Source organism: Poeciliopsis prolifica, unplaced genomic scaffold, assembly GCF_027474105.1.
Source record: "Poeciliopsis prolifica strain line A6 unplaced genomic scaffold, Auburn_PproV2 SCAFFOLD080, whole genome shotgun sequence".
In the NCBI taxonomy this organism is placed as follows: Eukaryota; Metazoa; Chordata; class Actinopteri; order Cyprinodontiformes; family Poeciliidae; genus Poeciliopsis; species Poeciliopsis prolifica.
Genome location: NW_026562455.1, coordinates 888,940 through 910,278, shown reverse-complemented (window position 1 = coordinate 910,278; position 21,339 = coordinate 888,940). Strand labels below are relative to the sequence as shown.

Sequence of the window (21,339 nt, the reverse complement as noted above, 5' to 3'; positions counted from 1 at the left end):
TTGGGCTTTAAATTATATATATATATATATATATATATATATATATATATATATATATATATATATAATATATATATATATATATATATATATATATATATATATATAATTAAGATGGTAGTGAAACCTTTGACAATATCAGATGTTCTCTAAATGAAACATCATGGGAAGACTTTTACTCATTGTAGTAGGACCATATATTCATATTTCACACAACTTTGTAAATTTTGTTACATTCAAAACTGTGTGCACACTTTATATTTTCCTTTGTTCTAAATAAAATACAGCAAATACATTTAAATATCTTCATGTTTGAGTCCCACACCTTGGGGGTGACAATTCAGGGTTGACAACATAATATCCCAGTAAAAGGTTTGTAGCATTTATCCTACCCAAACGGAATGAAACAGTGATGAATTAGAAGAGTTTTTTTTTTATCAAAGTACAAAGCAAAACAAATATAACAAACTAGGGAAACAAGAATATGGAATGATTAATAATGATTAATATAGGTACATAAATGTACAGAATGATTCACGGTTATGAATACATGTTTGAAGAAGGTTGACTGTCATCAAACATTAGAAAAACTAAAGTCTGGAGAACCACACAGACACCAGAGTTAACATCAGATCAGTGAAGATGAAGTAGTGGAGCACATATTTGATTATGTCTCACCCACCTCAAACATACAAATACACTTAGTCCATCTTTTCTTTGTGAACTAACTTCGGGGCGTCTACAAAATCTTGTCCATTAAACAAGATGACAGTGGCTGTGATTGCACTGGCGCTCCCCCAGAACATTACATAAGCAAAAGTCTCTGTCCAGGTGTCACCTACAAGACAAACAGCATTTACATCAGCCATTTTCCAATGAAAACAGAAACATTTAAATAATTATCCAAAGTCTATCAAACCTGATCATTAACTTTATTTATAGAGCACTTTAACACTAGCCATAGCTTGAACAAAGCTGAACATCAGTACTAAATAAAGACAAAAGAAAGCACAAAAACAAAGTGACAAAGCTAAGGACACAATAATAAATTAAAATCGCAATTTAAAACACAATTAAAGGACACAGTTAAAAATACCAATAAAGCTTGCGCAAAATCAAATCTCAGTTGGGTTGAATGGGTAAAAAAATGGGTAAAAATAACTTTTTAAACAGGTTTTAATTAAAGGGTCTGTCCAATGTGCAAAGGTAGAGGGTTTCATTTAGGAACACAAGCAGAGAAGACTGTCCCCTCTAAGCTTCCCTCTCGGTCACTCAGCAGACCTGAGTGACTGAGAGGGAGTGTAGCAGTGGAGAAGGTCTGTTAAATAAGGTAGGAAAAGGCTGTTAAAAACACTGAAAACCAAACAAAAGGATTATAAAATTAACTCAAAAATACACAGGCAGCCAGTAGAGAGAAGCCAGAATAGTTCCTGTTAAAAGATGTGCAGCAGCATTTTGAACCAGTTGGAGATGTGTAAGTGAGGACTGGCTGACTCTGAGATGGAGGGAATTATGGTAATCCAGCCGTGATGATATGAAGGCATGGATTACTATTTCAAACCGTCTCCTTGAAAGAACAGATTTTATCTTTGCTAATTTACATAAATGATAAAAACTAGATTTGACTGTGGCCCATATTTGACCATCAACTTTAAAATTTGTCTTAAAGCCACGGTTTGCAGCTGTGGACTTCAGGTATGTTGCCAGGGGGTCTAACTGTCAGGCTCTGACATGCTCCAGTAGGTCCAAAATCAAGTACCCACGTCTTTGTTTATTAAAATCCTTTAAGTTTAGGGATTTAATATCCTCAAGACACGATAATGCATGCAGATCCACTTTCAGATGATGGCTGATTCAACATTGATATCGTGTCAGTTATGGTTGATTCAACATGCAAGTCACCGACCACTTTCAAAATCATTTCAATGTCAGACTTCAACGTGTATTCAATGTTTCTATATAACTAAATTTCAACATTGATTCACTAATATTTTGCCATCTGGGCTATGTCTCATCAAATCTCTTTGGTAATGCTGAGCTTCACTACTTTCACTTTTACAACTATGTCGGTTTCTTTGGAGGTTCGATCCACCTGAGTGACACTTCCACGTGGGTGGACCTATCTTACCATGGTATGATGTCAATTTTCATCCCCAGTAATACAAGAGTATGAATGCTAAGCAGCAACAACAAAATGATACCATTATTCACTGTGAGTTATTACTTACCAGCCAAAAGAAGAGAAACAATGCACATGGAGAATGCAACCAGCATGACAATGGGAAGCTTCAAAGACAAAATAAAACATTCAATGCGTTAGACCACTCAGATTTATTGTTAATCGGTGAAACACTGATGCACTCACTGTTAGGAACTTCCAGTCCTTCTTCGTACGAAGAGGAGTGGGTCCCTCTGACTCATCAACAGCAAAGTTACCCAGGAAAAGGTCAATAGCGTCCTAATGGGGAATAAAACAACTGCTAGAGATATCCTAGTCTTTCTTTATGTATAAATCAGCACTAAAGTCTTCACTCAAAAACACACAGCATTTGTCTTAGGTAATGAATAAGTTTCAAAATCTTTTTGGAAGAAAAGTGTTACACAAGGCATCTTTACTTTGATCCATGATAAATTGTGTCACAGAGGTACCTGTCTGAATCCATCTGAAAAGTTGTTTTTGTAGTAGCGAATCATGGAGTTCCACCCATCCAGCAAGAGTCCCCACCTGGTCCTCTTCCCTGTCCTGCTCAACAAATAACATTGCAGTCATATTCAATCAGACAGAAGGTGTTTCTGTTGACAGATGTTTGTGTTACCTTGTAAAGTCTGTTTTTAAAGCTCCAGTCCCAGCATACTGCACAGCGCATGCATTGGCATTATCAGCCCAAGCTGTTAGAAAGCAAAATAAAATACATGAAGACACACCAAAACTTACAGGATCTACTAATCCCACAAAGCATGCTCATAGAGCATGTATTGTCCTACCATTTTTGTAGACTTTTTCAAACTCAGCCTGCTCTTCAATGCGCTGACCCACATTTAGAACTCCCACTCTCTGTTAAAGATATAAAAAATATGGACTCAACCATTTACCATCCCTATTGATCTATACAGAATCAGATTTTTAACACATTTCTTTTTTCCCTCTAGAGGGTTTTTGTGGGCTCTGGTGTCCCTTATATGAAAGTAGGCTGACAAGAGGTGGGGGGGAAGACAAGCGGCAAATATCATCAGGTCCAGGAATCAAACCCACGATGGCCGCGTGGAGGACTCAAGGCCTTCAAACATGGGACACGCTATCCCCTACGCCACCACAGCACGTCCAGTTTTTCACACATTTATGGACACTTCTACGGGGCTGCAGCTTAATTAAACTTGGATGCAGACTTGTCACAATAACATTACAGGTGATATATTGCCCCAGAAATTATTGCAATAAACAGTGATATTGTTGTTCTGAGACTATTTTAAAGTAATCTAATAATGGCATAATAAAGCAAGAACACATTCTCAAAAAATTATAAATTCAAAATACTGACAAACATTTAAACACTGGTTGGAACTAGAATAAATTTTCAATACCCCAAATAAATCAACCAAACAGAAACAAAAAAAATGAAATGAATTATTAAGTCTCCATAAAAATTTTTAAAAAATCCTTCACAAAGTGGCCCAGTTGAGAGTACTGGACCAGACTTTTGTCATCCAATTTTTGGTAGACAAGGAGAGAAAAAAAACAATAAATTGTGCAAATGACTATTATTGACTTTGTTTTAATTTATTAAAACAAAGTTTTTTAATAAATCACATAATAAATTGATTAGCTGAAAACAAGGGCAAGGTTTTTTTTTCTCTTTAAAAAAAAAGTTAACATACCTGAAGCTGTGACTGAAGTGAGCATCTGGCCAGCAGGCTCTGAATGACATTGGTCCTGTCTAGGCAGTCCATGCAATTACTCCTGAAAACTCCTTTCTGCTGGGTCAATATCTTTCCATCTGAGTTCACCATAAAGTAGCTAGACACACAAAAAATGCTCAGTACCCCTTCCAGTAGCCACCTTGAAGTATGATACCAACAGGTGCTAGTTCAGCTACCTGTATTCATCTTGTGTCTCTGCTACAGCATCCACTAGGATCTGAAGACGGTCCCATCTCATGTGACTGCACTCTTTGTGAAAATCAAAGGCCAAGTAGCTAAGGATGTAATGTTAAAAGTTGAATGTTCATTTACAAAATGCAGGTAATCTGATATTAACTTTAACTGCTTCAATCATTCTGTTGACACTGTCTGACTCTATAAAACCTACATACAAACAGTTGCTGTTTTCAACATGTAATGTTTAATGTGCTGTCCTTGATGAAATACATTTGAATAGAAAGTGAATGTAAAAACTGATAAGTAATGGTCGACACTTACTTGATCATACCGTTGTTAAGACCAGACGACATCTTGGCAAACTCCTCTTCCAGTGGCTTCTCTGACCCTTTTTGATTCACCTGGACAAGGAGAGTCCAAATTGCCTTTAAATGTGTACAGTTGGATCATTCTTAGCTCAGTGTTTAATAAAAGGTCCTCACCAGGTTCAGAACAGTTTGTTTTCCATAGATGAGTAGTTGTGAGTCAAAGTGCCTCTGGAAACCATCCATCTGTAAATGGTTGACATCAGATCCTCACTTCTATTCTAGTTAAAGCCTAAGAAATTAGATATATGAGAGAATGGCAGCGCTTACATGATTCATGGTTTTGCTGATTACAGGTTTAGGCTTGTACTTCAGATTGGGCCTCTGGCTCCAGTAAAACGGCATAGAGCCTCGTGTCTGTAAATGAAAGTACCTTGTGGTAACACCTATCACGAGACAATACAACAGTCAGAGAACAACCCTACCTGCACAAAGGAAGCCTTTGCTCCCTCATACAGAACTATCTGCTCAGTCTCCACAAAGTTAGCAGCATGGCCTTCAGAATCAATACCTGTTGAGACAGAAACATTTGTCAAAGGATAGAGGAGAGGATAGAAAATGAAGTGCCTCCTTCACCACAGCTAGATTCAGTACTAGCTAATTTCTGCATTGAACTATCTCCAGATTTGTTTCTTTGTTATTGTCTCTGCTTCTTTCTTTAAAATGTTATTGTCATCCAGATTAAACACATCAAGCAAGGAACACATGTTGTTGTCGTTGTGGAGCACAATGTCTGGCGATTTTGCAGCGAATAATAATTACAGTAATAACAATATTCTAAAAATGGGAAGCTTTGAACTTCAGTCATAGATATGTAGGCATAACTACAGATATAGAGCCAGTAAGGACCATCTAATTTATATCCACAGGTAAACTAAGGCACAACTAATGCTATTTTTATTATTATTGATCAGTTGCTGACAAACCCACTTGATTGACAAATGTTATGTCAAGATAGCACCTACATTTAAACTCAGGCATTTCTGACAGGAACATATTGCCTTCCCTTTATTAGTCCAAATATTTCACTTTAATCCAGCCAAGCGATCCTTTTTCATGTTCACCTCTAACATAGTATCTCACACCAGCCCGGAAACAGCTTCTCCTGGAGATGAGGATCCACTCAAAGATCTTCCCATTTATACGGCATGGCTTCATAACAATGACTGGAAGAAGAGGGTTAAAGAAAAGCTTAATCTTGGAGCTTCTGTTGGTCAGATCATTTTTCAACAAAAACATTCTGGATTTTTGGGGCAAAGGATACATCCATGAATAACAGGTAGTGCAAATCTGTGAAGCTACAAAGAAGCAGTGGTAGTTAGAAAATACGAGTATAAAAGTAGTCAAGATGAGTGAAACCATGTGACAGCAGTTACCTCAGGCTGTCCAGCAAGTTCCCTTAAAAGGTTACCATTCCAGACAAATCTCTGATCTGCCTGTAAACCACAAGAAACTAATTGTTAAACCATTCACCATTTGACACTTCTTTTAAATGGTAAATGCAAATATGCAAAAAATATATTTTAATATCAACCACCATTCCAAACCTTTGCCCACATCCACATTTAAAGAAATAGGACAACAAATTTGAACTTTAAACAACCGCAAAGGATATATTTGTCAGTTTGGCCTGGACACTGGATGCAGCAGCATCATTTAATTTTATTATATTTGCCAGCTTCCACAATAATCAACTCTACCCCACCTCTCGCCCATTGACAGCTGGAGATAGGCACCAGCAACCCTCACGACCCCAATGGGATAAAGGTGCAAGAAAATGGATGGATGGACAAAATGTTGGGGTGAAATAGCATTTTTTGTAGTTGTACCACCAGACAGGGAAAGTGTTCTATAAAACATAGGTTATCTCCCAGGGCCACCAGTGCCACTTGCTTTCCCACTAGGCTAAGAGTTGTATATTTATTTTAAAGTGTTTTTTTTTTTTAATATACCTACAAAAGTAATAGCAAAGATGGATTAAGTTAGGTTTATAGGTCACACACTGATCTTGGCACACATTCCACAATTCACTCAAAAGTACCCGTTTGGAGGAAAGCTTTGCCTGTACTGGCATTTATATGATTATATGAAGGCTTATTATGGAGACCAACTTATGCATCAAATATCAAAGCCAGACAAGCTGACAGTATCAATAATGAAACATATATTAATGCCCTATTCTAAACTGTAAATGCTAAAATTTGTTGGTGCAAATGAATCTGAAAACACCTTGGAGCATATAACTTGCAGTAAAAAAAATTGCTGGTGTAACTAACATGCAATGGGGTTTTATGCATATTTAATCATCGTCTTGAACAGCAGACAAAACTAAAAGATCATTGATCTTTTGAAAATCAGCAAAAACACAAAAAGCTCCTATTCTGTTCCTGTCCCAGTTTAAGAAAATTTGATTTAACATTCAACTCACTCTACCTAATATTTTTGGGTAATAAAACATCAATAATCTTTACAGAATAATTACCTATTTAAAAAGATAATGGCATTAGTTTATACATATACAGCCTTCAGAAAGTCTAGTTTTATTCAGTCCAGTATTCAGTATTTTCTTTGTTGTTGATGTTTTTTTTATTCTCCTGTCAACCCTTAATTTTTCACAAAAAAAGGAAAAAAAACAAACTGTGGGAAATCCTGCATGACAAATCATTCTTACTTAATTTCACAATAAAATGTTTTATTCAACAACATGCAGATTATTGAACTAACTTTTATTAGCTTGCTCAGCAGATGAGTTCATCTGAAAGCTTTTGAGCATAAAATATGCAGAAATATTTTATGTTTATTACCATTAAAGTTAAATTTTTAATAGTCATCATAGTGTGTTAATTTTCTCAGATGTTCTTGGAGCTGCCAATACACCAAATACGTCAGTATTCATACTTGGTGGACTTGATATTATAGTCACATACGTTATAAATGGATTAAATTATTAAAAGGTAGGGCTGTAATGATTCCTTGAGTGATCCGAGTGTGTCAATTATTAAAATTCCTCAGGGCAAATTATCTGCCTCGAACCTTCGTTAAATTATGTCTCATTATTTAGCGCACCATGTTACAGCCGGATTGCTTATGTTGCGCAACATTCTCACTTCCGCCTCTGAGCTGCTGTTTTGCTGCAGCACTAAGAGCTGAGTGCTAGCAGCATAATATCCAAATTTTAAGTTGGTGAATGAAATTAATGTCTGGATTTGTCGTTTTTCGGGAGAACAATAAGCATCCTTAAAGTGACCTTTCTCTTCCCGGAGAATATAGTACAACAGTCTGTCCTGTTTATATACAACACACAAAGACAAAAAAGTCAAGAATTTCAATTCAACCTATAGAAGCATTTTTTTAAAATTAATTCAAATGTTTGACTTACTTTAAACAAACTGTACAAACATTTAGTGCAAAGATTTGTAATGACCATTTACCCTCTCCAGCAGACTCATCTCCTGGAAGTCAGGACTGGTGTTGGCCAGTCGCTGCAGCGTGTGTGTTAGGTCAAAGTCAGTGCAGAAGTAGAAGCCATCTGTATTCAGCACATTGTTAATCATAGCCAGGAAGGTCTTATTCTCCTGAGACTAAAGCGAAAAACAAACATGTTTTCAGGATACACTTCTGAACTCTGAGACAAGTAATAAAAGACAAATAAGAAAAAAAACTGTAAATTTTCATCCCTGTCCATTTTCTTCGGGTCATGGGAGTAGCAGCAGTACACACGTACAAACATATGTGCAAGCACACATACATACACATTCACATATACAAGTACACACACACACATATTTGTTTGTGTATATATGCTAACATATTTACATGCATATTTATAACACAGGAACAATTTTCTACACTTACAGTTTTTCCAACTGTGTAAATTTATATTGTTAAAGACTACAAAAGGAACAATCTTGTTAACCTGGATTTCTGAGAGATGTAGCACTGTCTTCTTATAGGATATCACATCAAAGTCCACAGCCTTCCACACAGCATGGCCAAGAAGGTTGCCTACATTCCTCTTCCTGGTGATGACAATCAGGTACATCCCTGTGCAGTGAACATTGTAAGTCAAATCGCAATAAAGACATGCTAAACAGGACATTTTACAACATGCATGCTGTAGTTATCATTAGTCACATACCTGCAACCAGACGAATAGTTCCCATGATCCCACAGATAGGTCTGGTGACAGCAGAGGGAGGAATATCATTTCTACCTATGAAATCGTGAACACAACAGGGAAGAAGTTGAAGAGAAATACATCTTGCATGTTATGTCCTTCTATTCCTTGCTGTTAAAAAATTGTTAACTGTTCACAGAATCACAGAGGTCTAGCAAAGAAGAGATTGCCAACAGCAGCTAATCATTAACTACATTTCCTCCATAAAACATCCTGAAGAAATACTATGAAATCAGTGCAAGTACAGTGCTTGCTATTCAGATGTTCTACCTGTGAGGGTCATTTCATTTGAAACCCGGTCAATGACCAGGACGGCATCAGCTCCTTCATCACAGGCCTCAATGAAGAACTTTTCAGGGGTTGTGTGCCTATGAAAACAAGTTGACAATATATGAAGCCTTCAAATTCATCAAATGAAGTTTATAAGATTCTCCAATAACCAACTATACAGTTTGGACAGGTTGGTAGATATTCACCTGCCCATGATTTACATTACATAAACCTATATGAATGTAATCTGATCAAGAAAACACAATAATTAGATGGTTAGAAGCAAAAACAATAAACTAAACAATAAACGGACATTTAACAGGAAGAAATATAGTCAGAAAGAGAACCTACATATTCCTTTCTCTAAGCTCGTCTTCAATTTTATGTGAAGAACTAGAAAATTCCTGAAGAAATTTCACTGGAGCCTGCCAAAGTGTGCCCGTTGGTTTGAACCCAGCATTCTAATGCTGAAAATTAGCAACAATGCAAAGTTTAGCTAAAAAAAATTACAAAATCAATCAATGGGGGGAGTCCTAAAATGGAGACAAAAGGTAATGCAATCGATTGGTTCAGCTGTTCTGAAATAGAGACATGTCTAAAACATGCAGAGCAGGGGGCCTGAGGACTGGAATTGAGAAGCACTGACCTAATGTGACACTGGACATACAATGGTGTGTTAACACTAAATGCGTTTTGAGTGTCAGGCGCTGCTGGTTTGGATTCAGTCTATGTGGAGGCGCGTCGAGGGTTATTGCGGTGCGCTTCGAGCGTCTTAGCGCGGTGCGATTTGAACCATTTGACACATTTAGCACATCCAACACTCCACAGAGACTGAATATAAACCAGACTCGCCTGATGCTCAAAACATGTTTGATGTGAATGCACCATTAGAATGTCCAGCTTCAATGGTAACAATGACATCAGCGGTGATGACATCACTCTTTGATACATCAAATGAATCTCTCTTTTGATTGGAGCACACAAACTGTTTTTTCAAACCTCTTCGTTTTTCAGACTTATAAGTTATAAGTTATGAATCTTCTGCAGGAGCATTATTAAAACATAATCAGCCCAGTACAGGTTCACATTCTCCGGTTAGAGAGACTTGCCTCAGTATCAATTACATTTTTCGGTACTGGAATCACATTTATTAATTTAATCAAAGTATGTAATGAATATGTGTGCATGTACTCCATCTTAAGTCCAGAGCATACAAAATTTTTTGTTGCTTTTGCCACCACTAGATGATATGCATATAAGATATAACAAACAGCGCTATTCAGAGATGCAATGAGTTTATAGCAGTTGTTCCACCATGATTGTAATTCTGACATTCTGCCATCACTGCAGTTCTAAAGAGCAGCTCAGAGGGAGACACAATTCTGTCTATTTTGAGTGTAACTGACACTGTTTTGTGTCAGTTAGTCTTTTGTTTTGACTTGAATTTGGCTCGTTTTTTGCTAATTATGCCGCCATGGTTACTCGAAATGCCAACAAAAGTAATAGCTCCTCACGGGATGGAGCCACACGTCTTGATATATATATTGTGAGGGGGCATGCAGCGGTACGGGCCGCATTAAAGGCTATCTGTTATCCTAGTAACAGAGCAGACCTGTTTTATCTAGATGTTTTCTCACTACATCACAAAACCTTAAAACAGGTACAACATAGATTTACATTTGTAAATCTATGTTGTACCTGTTTTAAGGAAATCTACAAGACTCCATCTTGTTGATACAGTCGCATTTCCTCATAAGTCATGTGATGCAGTTGACTTATGAGTCTGGTAGAGGCTGAACTTATTTTTAAATCACTGGCTCTGCTGCTGCCCCAAGAGATGACTGCAAAAGAGATTATACTCAACAACAGACTTCTGAAAGACATGCAGAAAACCTTGATGGACCTTAGCTTCCTCAAGAAGAACTGTCTGCTCTGTTCTTTCTTAAGGATGTGTTCTCTGTTGTGTCTCCAGTTCAGATTGTTGTTGCGATGAACACAGGTATTTATATTCCTCAACCACCTCCACTTCCATGAAGGAAAAGGGCTTAAAACAATAATCTCCTTTGTTTTGTTTACTTTCAAGATAATAGTTTCCAACATACACGTATATAAAGAATAGATGCCTCATGGATCTATTCCATGAAGCATCATGGAATAGATCCTACGTAGGCGACCCTACGTTGCTGACGTCACGTAGGGTCGCCATCTTGGAGCTCTACTCAGCATTATGTTTGGCAGACACAATCATCTCACAAAATACTAAATAGATTTTCACGCTTTTTAGCTGGAAACCTTATTCAAACAGCTATCACAACCACATGTACAAGGACATAATTTAAGTATTTTTCAATTGGATTGACACATGGCTGAGCATATTTAAATATTCTTAGTGGGGAAAACAGAATAGAATAGGAACAGAATATTCTGATTTTAATGTATGATGAGCATTTCACACTCAATGTTTTTATACAGCACAAAATAATGCATATATCAATGTATATCAAAACAAAAATGGGAGATCTGGGAAGTATCTTACTTTTGATAGTATGAAAGAATTAAATATAAAGAATAGTCTTTTCCACCTGTGTAAACTGGTGAATGTTATATATTTATAATAATATTGTTTTATTTCAAAGGTAGTCTCTTTTGTCAGATAAACTAAATCACTGTTGGGGAATAACTCAAAATTTTTAAGATTTATGAAATCTATTAGGCTTCATTCCTGGAGCTGAACCCTGGGATACACCAAGCACTATGCTAATATTAGCTGCCATTTTACCAGTTGTGCTCCATGACCTTTCATGACAAGACATGACCTTAGAGTCTCACAAACTGTGGTTCGTTTGCCAGATAGTCACTGACTCCTGTGTCTTCTGGAGTTTCTGATAGAGCAGATCAGGCTGCATTGTGTTAAATGCACTGGAGAAATCAAAGAACATGACCCTCATAGCTCTGCCTGCTTTGTCCAGATAACAGTGGGTTTGTTGAAGAAGGTATATGATGGCAACTTCAACTCCATAGCAATAATCAAACTGCAGGGGGTCTTGATATGTGTTTTTTTGCATACTCCGGTGGGCCAACAGGAGTCCCTCCAGGACCTTCATGATGTGGGATGTCAGGGCAACTGGTCTATGGTCAATAACTCAAAAATGAGTTTTCTTCTATACTGCTCATTCATATCATTGATGATCCTAGGTTCATAATTAGGGAAGCATCTCACTGTTCTGGTTTGGATAGTGTTGTCCACACAGATATTTATGCAGAAGGTCACACGCTCAGTCACTGATGTCCCCTCAATGTGGCTGGCAAAGAGCATCCCAGTTTGTAGCCTCAAAATAACTCTGCAGGACATCTTCAACTTTCTGTGACCACTTTCTCACAGAGCTTTTTATAACAGGTTGTCTGTGAATAAGAGGTTTACATTCTGAGTAGAGTACAATAAGGTTGTGATTTGATTTTCCCAAAGGAGGTCTTCTTTACACATATGAGGACAAAAACTTACTGTTTTTTGCAGTAAGCTTGTGATCTCAAACGTTTTATTGGGATGTACCACCAAGTGAAATTGGAGGCAAATTTTGCATCAAAAGAACATGGACCTCTCTGAGTCCAGTGAGCCGTTTCCCCCAGCTCACTCTGGAAACAGGCTGAACTTGTATGCTATACCAAAGCAGTTTATGAGTATTAGAAGTATTATTTCTAACTGACTTGAAATAAACTTCTATTTTTAGTCATGCTAAAACAAGCTGCATGTGTGGCAAAACATATGTAATTAAAGTTTTTAAGTCATGTTAACTAATTTAAAGGCTGTGATTCACAGATTTTATCGTCCCAAATGGGAAATTCTTTTCCACAAACCAGCTCAATTCATTCTAAATAAACATGAACTCTCTTGATGTATAGATTTTTATCTAAATGGGATTTTATTGTATCAATATAAAAGCCAATTGGATAACATGACTAATTTGTACTTTTATTCTGTGAACTTTAACTGATGTTATGAGCAGCACAAAATTATAATCTTAGTCATTTATGACAGATGCCAAACTTCCTGTGCAGTACAATCAAAAGGCCCCAGTTAGATTAAATAGAAAATTTAAACAGAAAGTAGCTTATAACATATGTTATTAACTAGAATATATCTGTCTTTCATTTCATGTTCAAGTTTGGTGAACGATGATTTAAGATTTAACAAGACTGACAAAAATGCCAGAAAAAATCTAACAAGTTCTGTTTTAATTTCCTGATCAAATAAAAAAAACAGTTTTTCAGTTGTTGAAGTAAATATGTCACTAAAGCTGAAATACCAAAGCAGATTATGAGCTCATGTAATAATCTGTAGTAACAGCCTGTCCGTTCTGCTCATGAGCTAGAACACATGTGTCAAACTCAAGGCCCGGGGGCCAAATCCGGCCCGCCATAGCTTTTTATGTGGCCCTCCACAGACTAGACTAAACACTAAGTGTGATAAAATATTATATTAAAAAAAATATTATATTATCAATTATATCAATGCAGTTCTTATCTGTTTACTGCCAATTTGTGTCAATCAATCCCTCCAGTTTCTTGAGAATTTAGTTGATGTATGATTATAATCCATGATTTATACAGTGGGTAAATAGTCGCATTTATTCCTGAAGGGACTGAAAAGCTCTTCAATAATATTATGTAATTTAAGAATTCATTGACATATTAACAGTTTGTGAACAGGTTTTATCAACACATTCTGGCACAACCGGCCCTTTAAGAGCCTTCATGGTCTTGATTTGGCCCAAAACGAAAATGAGTTTGACACACCTGAGCTAGACAATCTCTCATGAATCTTTATTATGAGTATAGGTCAAAGAACCAAACAATTGACTGCTCAATCTATAGCAACTTTAAAAAACTTCTTCACACAAAACAACAGTGTGATCCCTTTCACAGAGACCTCAATTTTTATAATTTTGGCAAAAACATGAGCTAGCCATGCCTGAACTGAGTTCAGGCCTTCAGGGAGTGGTGGCAGCCAAAGGCTGAACAGCAAGTACTACTGAAGTTGAACAAAGAAAAAGTAGAGAATTATTGTGAAAGTCATTCGTTTGTCATAAAGAGACAAGACTTTGTCTCTATTTTGAATTGTTTAGCATTCACTGAATATAGCAGTGATATACTGACTCTTAAGATGTGAATGAAAAAAACGTCTGCCACATTAGCAATGTTAGGAGGAAAAGTGGGTCTAAATGCATTTTTATAGTTATGAGAGAGACCGTTGTTAATGTGCAACTAAACACTCCATAGTTTACCACTATCTGGTAAACTACGGGGTGCACCCATCTTTTCTTTTGACTGTGTAGTAGACAATCACAGAAATCTGTTTCTCATCACTGTACAAATCAGGAGAACCAGAAAACATGGCTGAAAAGGTTAACTTCTTGCTTACGTTTCTAACAATATAAATCTTAATTTTTTTTAGACTTAAAAAATTTATATTTCGTTTTTAATTAAAAGCAAATAAAGAATATTTGCTTTTTTAATTAGAAAAGGCTAATTGAAATAAAAAAACAAGATTTTGAGTGAATGGTAAAGAAAACAAGCAAGGCAACCAACAGTGGAAAGCAATAATTTGTAGACAGTTCGCTGTTGTAGTGCCACAACTACTCTTTGTTGGTCTTGCATAATCAAGACCAGTCTCCACAAGCACGCACTAAAATCACCACAACACTCTCCTAAATCGAATATTTCCCCAGAACCGTTTATTTCCAACCAACTAATAATCGATTATTTATTTGAGAGGAGGTCACATTTAGCTTTAAACTAGTGGCTTCATCCCGTCTGTGACAAGAGACCCGGACTTTCTTTAGGTTGCCTAACCTACTGCTGAGGGCAGAAAAGGAGGGGTAACAGGTAGGACTGGATGACTCACACTGTTAATGAAGGTGTATACTAAAGGTATGTCTTGAGAATAACACCGTCGTTTGGTTAAAACAAAAAAAACAAGGCTAACTGCCAACGGACAGTCGCTCATAAAGCCTTTTGTTTTATGAGCGACAAATTGGGATAGGAAAGTCAGCTTAACACAAACATTAAGCAAGAAGACACTAATTTCTTTTCGGTCTGATGAAAATCATGGACATGATTGACAGCGACCATGTTCACTGCACACACCAAATGCCTTCATTTGGTGTGTGCCACATTAGCAATGTTAGGACCTCACCTTGTGAGTACTTTTCATTATAAATGAGTGAAATGCGAAGCTCGAATGACTCCTGCTCTGAATTTCGATCCTGATAGCAAACTTCAGACTGCTCTGCTGAACTTCTGCTTCAGTATTAGCTTCGTTGGAAGCTTCGTTTTTTATTAAAGTCGGATTAGAAGAATAATTGCTACCAGGATAGTTACCAAAGTTAAACGAAAATTACTTACAAATTGTATCTCTCATAGGCAGTCGCCATTTTCCTTCAGAATGGTTGACCTCAGTGACGACAGCATATATAGTTGCTTTCCTTTGTGTTGCCAGTTAAGTGTCTGAAGCAGCTTTCCCGTCCAGCCCAGTACAACCTGGCATCCACACAAGGTGGGAGGATTTTTGGTATTTGTAGTTCAATGCGGTTAGAGCCCTGCAACTCGTCATGGATCCCAGTGAGTGGCAGGATTTGCATGTTTAACACAGAGTGACACAAGATTTACATGTATATGAGATTGCTATCTTTGGCTTTGCTGCTTTTGACCAAAAAGAACTGAGACTCCTTCATTATCATCAACCTCATTGTACTTCTTGTTAAATAATATATACAAAAATGCAAGTTCAATGATATAGATCTGCGTTATCTTCATGAAAGACTTGAATTGGTACTACATTCTCATTGTTTTATTCAATAATTCAAAAACTAGAGAAACTATAAATTTAGTAAAAAATTGATTATGTCGTATCCTCCTGTCAAGTTTGCTTCTTTTTGTTTGTTTCAATGTTTTTTGTTTGTTTATTTGTTTTTTTTTTTATGATATGGTGGTACTCCCAGTGTCACGGCTACCCATGCATGGGGGTAGGAGGAGGCTTGAGCCCCTACCCCTTTTATTCTTGATCAACGACCAACTGCCCTTTCATATTTTTTTTCCCTATTTATTTATTTATTTATTTATTTATTTATTTATTTATTTTTTATTTTTATTTTTGTGCCTCTCAACAATAGTATTTAGCTAAAAATACAAATTTTGCAAAATAAATTAATTTGGCTGCCCTCGGCCTAATAACGATTCTGAACGGATAATGAGTCCCTCTGCCTCTATGTCGTAAGAATGAGGGGTATTAAACTGTCCCAAATTATGGGCAAACTTTTTTTTCCCAACTGGTTTGTGAATAAAAATGTAGGTCTGATGTTGAAGTTAGAAAAACCGTTTCTATGTATTTTCGGAATTGTCCTCACATTTGCAGGAAAAAACCCCAAAGACAGAAATGGTTCAGCTGCAGACAAAACTTCGGACTATAAAATGAATTTTATCAGGCTGCTGCAGTGCTGGACTAAATGCTCGGTTCGCTATAAGCAGCCTGAATTGGTCCCATTGCTGTGGGTCAGAATCAGATAGGCCTACCTCCTGATGTCAAGTAACAGTACCGCGACCAGTTACAACGACACACAAGAACTTGACTCTTTCATTCGTTTTATCACAATACATATATATTGTACATTGCAGTGGTACATTATTTGAGGGAGGTCCTGCTGGTATCTAAAAATAAATTTCACTTCTGTTCAACTCTGTGAAAATGATTGAGGCAAAGAACGCTGCTCTGCTCAGTATGTCCGGTTTGGTTTTTGACATTTATCCATTTAACGATTAAGACCCCGTACAATAATTCCAGCTGTTCAGTTTATTATGTTTTATTGTTTTCTGATGATAATCACCTGTTGTGCCAGGCTTTCATGTCATTCTGTAACCCCTCTGTTTCTTTTACTCTGTTTCTTGACTGCTAATCTTTTTTTTAAACTTTATTTAAACAAAGTAATCACAAACAAGTAAGGCAATTACAGTAGTGCAATTCTGTATAAGGCATAGAAGAGGCATATTTTAAATGGATATACAAAGTAATATTGATAATTTAAAAAAAGAAAAAAAACTCAAATAGTAATAATGAAACAATAACTAAAAATGGCAACAAGGGGATTTATATATTAGGATTAATATACATCAGTGGGCAATTCCATTAATATTTCAGTCAGGGATTCATACGAATCAATACATTTCAAGGATTTCACATATAACTGGAATGCAGAAAAGAAATGTTAAAGACTGGGGATGATCTCAGCACTCTGTTTATGAATAAAGAATTTTGCCAAACAAAATATTAAGTTACAACAGAGTTCTATTGTTTTGTTTATTAATAACACTCCAAAAGTTACCATAGCTCTAGAAATATCGTTGACTGCTAATCACTCAAGATACTGTACAAGAAGTTTGTGTGCCTGTAAGATTTGACTGTTTTTATAGTAAAGTTTTTTTTTTTTTAAGGTCCTGCTGGTGGAGTCGGACGACCCCGTATTCACAAGGTTACGTGTTTTAATTTTGCAAGCCGACTTTTCAGAAAAAGTAAGAAAGTAAATAAGAAACTAGATTAGGTTATGGCTTTTATGTGACGTTTTATAGTTACTCAAAAGAAAAAAAGAGCCTTGTAAAAAAAATTAAAGAAAAGACCCTGGCATTTCTTAGGACACCTATGACTTTTGCTCTGAGAGGACCCTCGTATATAAACTGCTGACAGCCATATTTTAGTCTCTGTCCTTTGGTGCTCGTTAGGGGAATATATATAGAGAGGTTGTTCAAGATTAAAACTGAAACAGAGTTTCAATCCTGTGTGATGCCTTGCTTGTGTGAAACACAACAAGAACACACGTTCGGGTTTCTATTTATTTTCAGAGTGAACTGAAAGAAAATTGCACCATGTGCACCGGCTTCGCCAACCGACCACGTGGGGTGGCAAGGACACAAGAAAAGGAGACTGACCAAATGGGGGATAGTTGCTGATCGGTTCATACAACCTTGCTGATTCTGAAGAACAAAGCAACAATCACGAGGTACTGCTAATAGAAGAAAACTATATCCTTTAGAAAACGTATTTTTCTACGTGTCTGTACGGAAAGCCTTGCCTCGTTCACAAAGCCTTCGTACTTAGATAAAACCTACTTCACTAAACGGCAACATGGATTTTATCAGCCTCCCCTTTGTGCAATTGGATCATCCAATTGTTAAAAATGGCTTAGCTTTAGATTGTAAAGTTACATTTTCCCTATTTTGTTTTAGGAAAGTGTTCTTTGTTTCATGTTTTCAGTTATAAATCTGACTTTGTAAATAAAATGTGGGGTTTGAGAATTTTTTAGCTGCTAACTAAAATATCTAATCTGTCCCATATTTCTTTTACAGCCTCAAGATGGATGCCAAGTGGCTGCTGGTTAAGTCAGCAGTGATGGTGAGATACAATGAAATTCAACATCAGTAGGGCTGGGCAATAGTCATGCTGATCATACTTATACCCTACATTACATAGATGGACTACCTTTTTTTGGAGGGGTGGGGGGGATTATTGCAGGCAAACTACAGGCAAGGTTGGTTTTTATCCGTCCTATTACGTTTTTGTGTCTGGGAAAAATCCATGTACACTCAAATTCTTGGTTTGTTTTTCTAGTGAAAAATATGGCTTTTACATGTTTGTTACAACTGTCACTTTGTCATGATATTATGGTATAAAAGAGATAATTTGTTTTATAAATTAAATCAAATGTATACTATTTTTTAGTGCTTGCCCTAGTATTGTCAAAATTGAGGTGTATTGTCATAATGCTACTCTGAACTTTTATATCTTGAACCTTGGATCCTAAAACCCTAGTCTTTACTGATGCCTTGTCATGCAAATTGCTCCTGTATGTTAGCCCACAGTTTCCAACTCTGCTGCCATGGTTACTGGAGAAAGGTCCTGTACAACTGTAACTGTACATTTGGATTTGAATATATTGCCCAGCCCTGCCACTGAATTATGTACTGTATTAAAATGCTGTAGTGATGATTCATTAGACTAGAGTCTCTGATAATATGGTGATGCTATTTGAGATTGCACTGAACATGCATCCTACAAACTTGCAATCCAAACTGATTTTGTAAAAATTTGTACTAATTTATTATTTTTTTTCAGGCACCTGTTTGGTGATGTAGCTATAGATGGAATGTCTTGCTTTAGGTAAGCCCGGAATCTGCGAGCCTTTATTCTATTGGAGTAAGTGGAATGATGATTTTTAGACTAGAGTCTCTGAAAAATAACATGAAGTTGTTTTCACAGTACACTGACCACATAACCACAGCTAATGCATGCTTTATCCATTAACTGCTAGTGCAGAGCACTGCTGGAATCTTTCAGCATGTGTTTACAAAAAGCTTGCAGTAAATGGACTAAAATACCCATTAAAACACTATACTCTTTTTTAATTAGAATACATTTACCTATTTTAGTTTCTTCTTGTAGATCATCTGTTCTTGTCCATGAGGATGTTTAGGTAAGTATGTTAACATTAAAATTTGTTTTAATAATAGAATAAAATTACAACTTGTGAATGGGAAAATCCCAGACACTGGGGAACTTGTGTTCTTCTGTGCAGTCATTGCCACTTTTAGCTTTAAATTCTGATTAACTTTTAAATCAGAATTTAATGCATTGCTATATTTACGAGAATCACCATTTAATCAGTATTGACTGATGCCAATAGACTTGGCACCAAGGCCAGATTGCTCCCCCATATGGAAGTAGAGCAAACCTCTGACAAACATGGTTATATGGTGAAGGTGGTGAAGTTCACCAGTTTTGAAAAATATTGTGATCAACAAATTGTATGCACTCGATGGCATACAGAGGAGGTCATGCAGACCTTTGAATCAGGTGTTCTGGAACAGGGACGTGGCTAAAATATACAGGGCAGTGGCCTTTGATGGCACTGCATCAATTCTGAGTAATAAATTGAATTAAATATTTAAAAATTTGAGTTTTTGTTTTACACTACAAAATTATACAGTGCCTTAAAAAAAGGGTTGAAGTAAATCATGTTTGTGTTGGATGCTTTAGATAGGATGCAAAGCGTCTATGAAACAGCGACTGCTCTACAGGTCTGATTGGTCAATGATGATGCAGTTATTTGGTTCTACTGATGTTAACTGAAGTCTACTCGCAGCGCACTGAGACAATCAAGACCGCTGGAGCTTAGAGACACTGTGCTAGTTAAACGTGTCTGTAGTCTCCTGACCAGCTGCAGAATGGGAATAGACATCACCACACTTTGATCAGTTTCAGTTCTTGTTGTACAGAGGAATGTACTCAACCAATCAAGATTTCTTATTTTAAGGTGGGGTTATAAGAATATTGTTTTGCAAAGTTGTAACTTCACTTTCCAAACATCTCCAGCTAATACATTAACTTTGATGTTTCTTCTCTTCTCACAGGAAGTGAACTCTGAATGAAAACTAAAGCTTCACTGACCGTCATTCTAGTTATCTACAAACTAGAGGGCTGTTTCACAAAACCAGGATAGCAGAATAAGCTGGGATTTTCTAGATATCCTGTTTTAAACCTCAATTCAGTGTTACAAAAGAAATATCACACAAGTTACCATTGTGATTTATGCTCCAGACCAGGCGAGCAGCCATGCTTAGTTAAGCCAGGAACATTATCTGTTCAGTCAGCAGTCATAGTAGTCAGAAACCAAGGAGTTTTTTTTATGATTATCTGCATGAATTGTTTTTTTTTTTTTAACGACCCTGCATTAAGACACCTGTAATTCATTTTGGTATTCAGTCAGGTACTATTATTTTTAAAGTGTACCATTAGAAAACACAATTAGCAATTTTAAAATGACCCATACAGACTCCTGTACGGGAGCGTGCCATTGACATGTTGGATGTAGGACGTGCACCAGAGCAGAAGCTGCACGGCTCATAACAGTCATGAAAGAATTCACTGTCAGCTGAACATGTTATAATATTGACTTCCACTGTTCATTGATTAGGTTATAGTTTTCTTCATTTCTGAAAATCTCAAATATGGGTTAGTTATGTTTAGTTAAGAATAGTTTGGAAATATATATTTTAGGCTAATTATGTATTCAAGTGATCTGCTGTTGTTTACTCTTGTAGTGGCAATGTTTTTTTGTATGATGTACTTCAATTCCTCATAAACTTCAATAAAAAAATGTTTGGTGTGAGGGATGGCTTACGCAGTTTATTGAGCATATCATTAGTGAATCTGTGATTGATTTCATTAGTGTCTTGAAGAAATCTGTTGATGCATTCACCTGAATTATTTAAGCCCAGCTTAGCAGCTGCACTTCCTGAGCCTGGTTTGGTCTTTGAAACGGATAGAGCCAGAATGAACTGATGGTTCTATGTCAGGCCTAGTTTTCTTCTGGATTTATGAATCCTACT

The 21,339-nt window shown here is 36.6% G+C and overlaps 1 protein-coding gene, 1 long non-coding RNA gene and 2 other non-coding genes across 6 annotated transcripts; 3 read left to right on the top strand and 1 right to left on the bottom strand.

Annotated features, from left to right (window-relative positions):
* Positions 1-413: 413 nt before the first annotated feature.
* Positions 414-15,401, bottom strand: sacm1la (SAC1 like phosphatidylinositide phosphatase a). 3 transcript variants are annotated; one of them, XM_055021872.1, is made up of 20 exons: positions 15,310-15,401; positions 8,908-9,005; positions 8,599-8,673; positions 8,377-8,504; positions 7,892-8,041; positions 5,837-5,896; positions 5,725-5,758; positions 5,525-5,626; positions 4,886-4,971; positions 4,731-4,817; positions 4,578-4,646; positions 4,417-4,496; positions 4,095-4,193; positions 3,877-4,015; positions 2,986-3,055; positions 2,817-2,889; positions 2,650-2,743; positions 2,366-2,458; positions 2,229-2,286; positions 414-838 (listed from the first exon to the last, which is right to left on the bottom strand). In XM_055021872.1, the coding sequence occupies exons 1-20, from the start codon at positions 15,336-15,338 to the stop codon at positions 702-704; spliced, it is 1,761 nt and encodes a 586-aa protein (XP_054877847.1). In that variant the 5' UTR covers positions 15,339-15,401; the 3' UTR covers positions 414-701. The 3 variants fall into 3 exon arrangements, with proteins under 3 accessions (XP_054877847.1, XP_054877848.1, XP_054877850.1); XM_055021873.1 differs by lacking the exon at positions 15,310-15,401 and adding an exon at positions 15,101-15,119; XM_055021875.1 differs by lacking the exon at positions 15,310-15,401 and adding an exon at positions 10,811-10,893.
* Positions 15,402-17,644: 2,243 nt separating this feature from the next.
* Positions 17,645-21,119, top strand: LOC129352775 (uncharacterized). Its single transcript, XR_008604933.1, has 5 exons — positions 17,645-17,954; positions 18,301-18,346; positions 19,067-19,111; positions 19,394-19,424; positions 20,362-21,119. It is a non-coding gene; the product is annotated as an uncharacterized LOC129352775 (long non-coding RNA).
* On the top strand, positions 18,930-18,997 carry LOC129352822 (small nucleolar RNA SNORD52). The gene has a single exon (XR_008604941.1). It is a non-coding gene; the product is annotated as a small nucleolar RNA SNORD52 (small nucleolar RNA).
* On the top strand, positions 19,153-19,221 carry LOC129352821 (small nucleolar RNA SNORD52). The gene has a single exon (XR_008604940.1). It is a non-coding gene; the product is annotated as a small nucleolar RNA SNORD52 (small nucleolar RNA).
* Positions 21,120-21,339: the final 220 nt, after the last annotated feature.

Excerpts from the sequence above, each read along its gene's own strand:
- sacm1la (XM_055021872.1), bottom strand. The coding sequence starts at position 15,338 with ATGGCGACTGCCTATGAGAGATACAATTT. Across the intron at positions 4,818-4,885 it reads CAAAGGCTTCCTTTGTGCAG|ACACGAGGCTCTATGCCGTT; the intron begins GTAGGGTTGTTC and ends TTTCATTTACAG. Across the intron at positions 4,497-4,577 it reads AACAAACTGTTCTGAACCTG|GTGAATCAAAAAGGGTCAGA; the intron begins GTGAGGACCTTT and ends CTCCTTGTCCAG.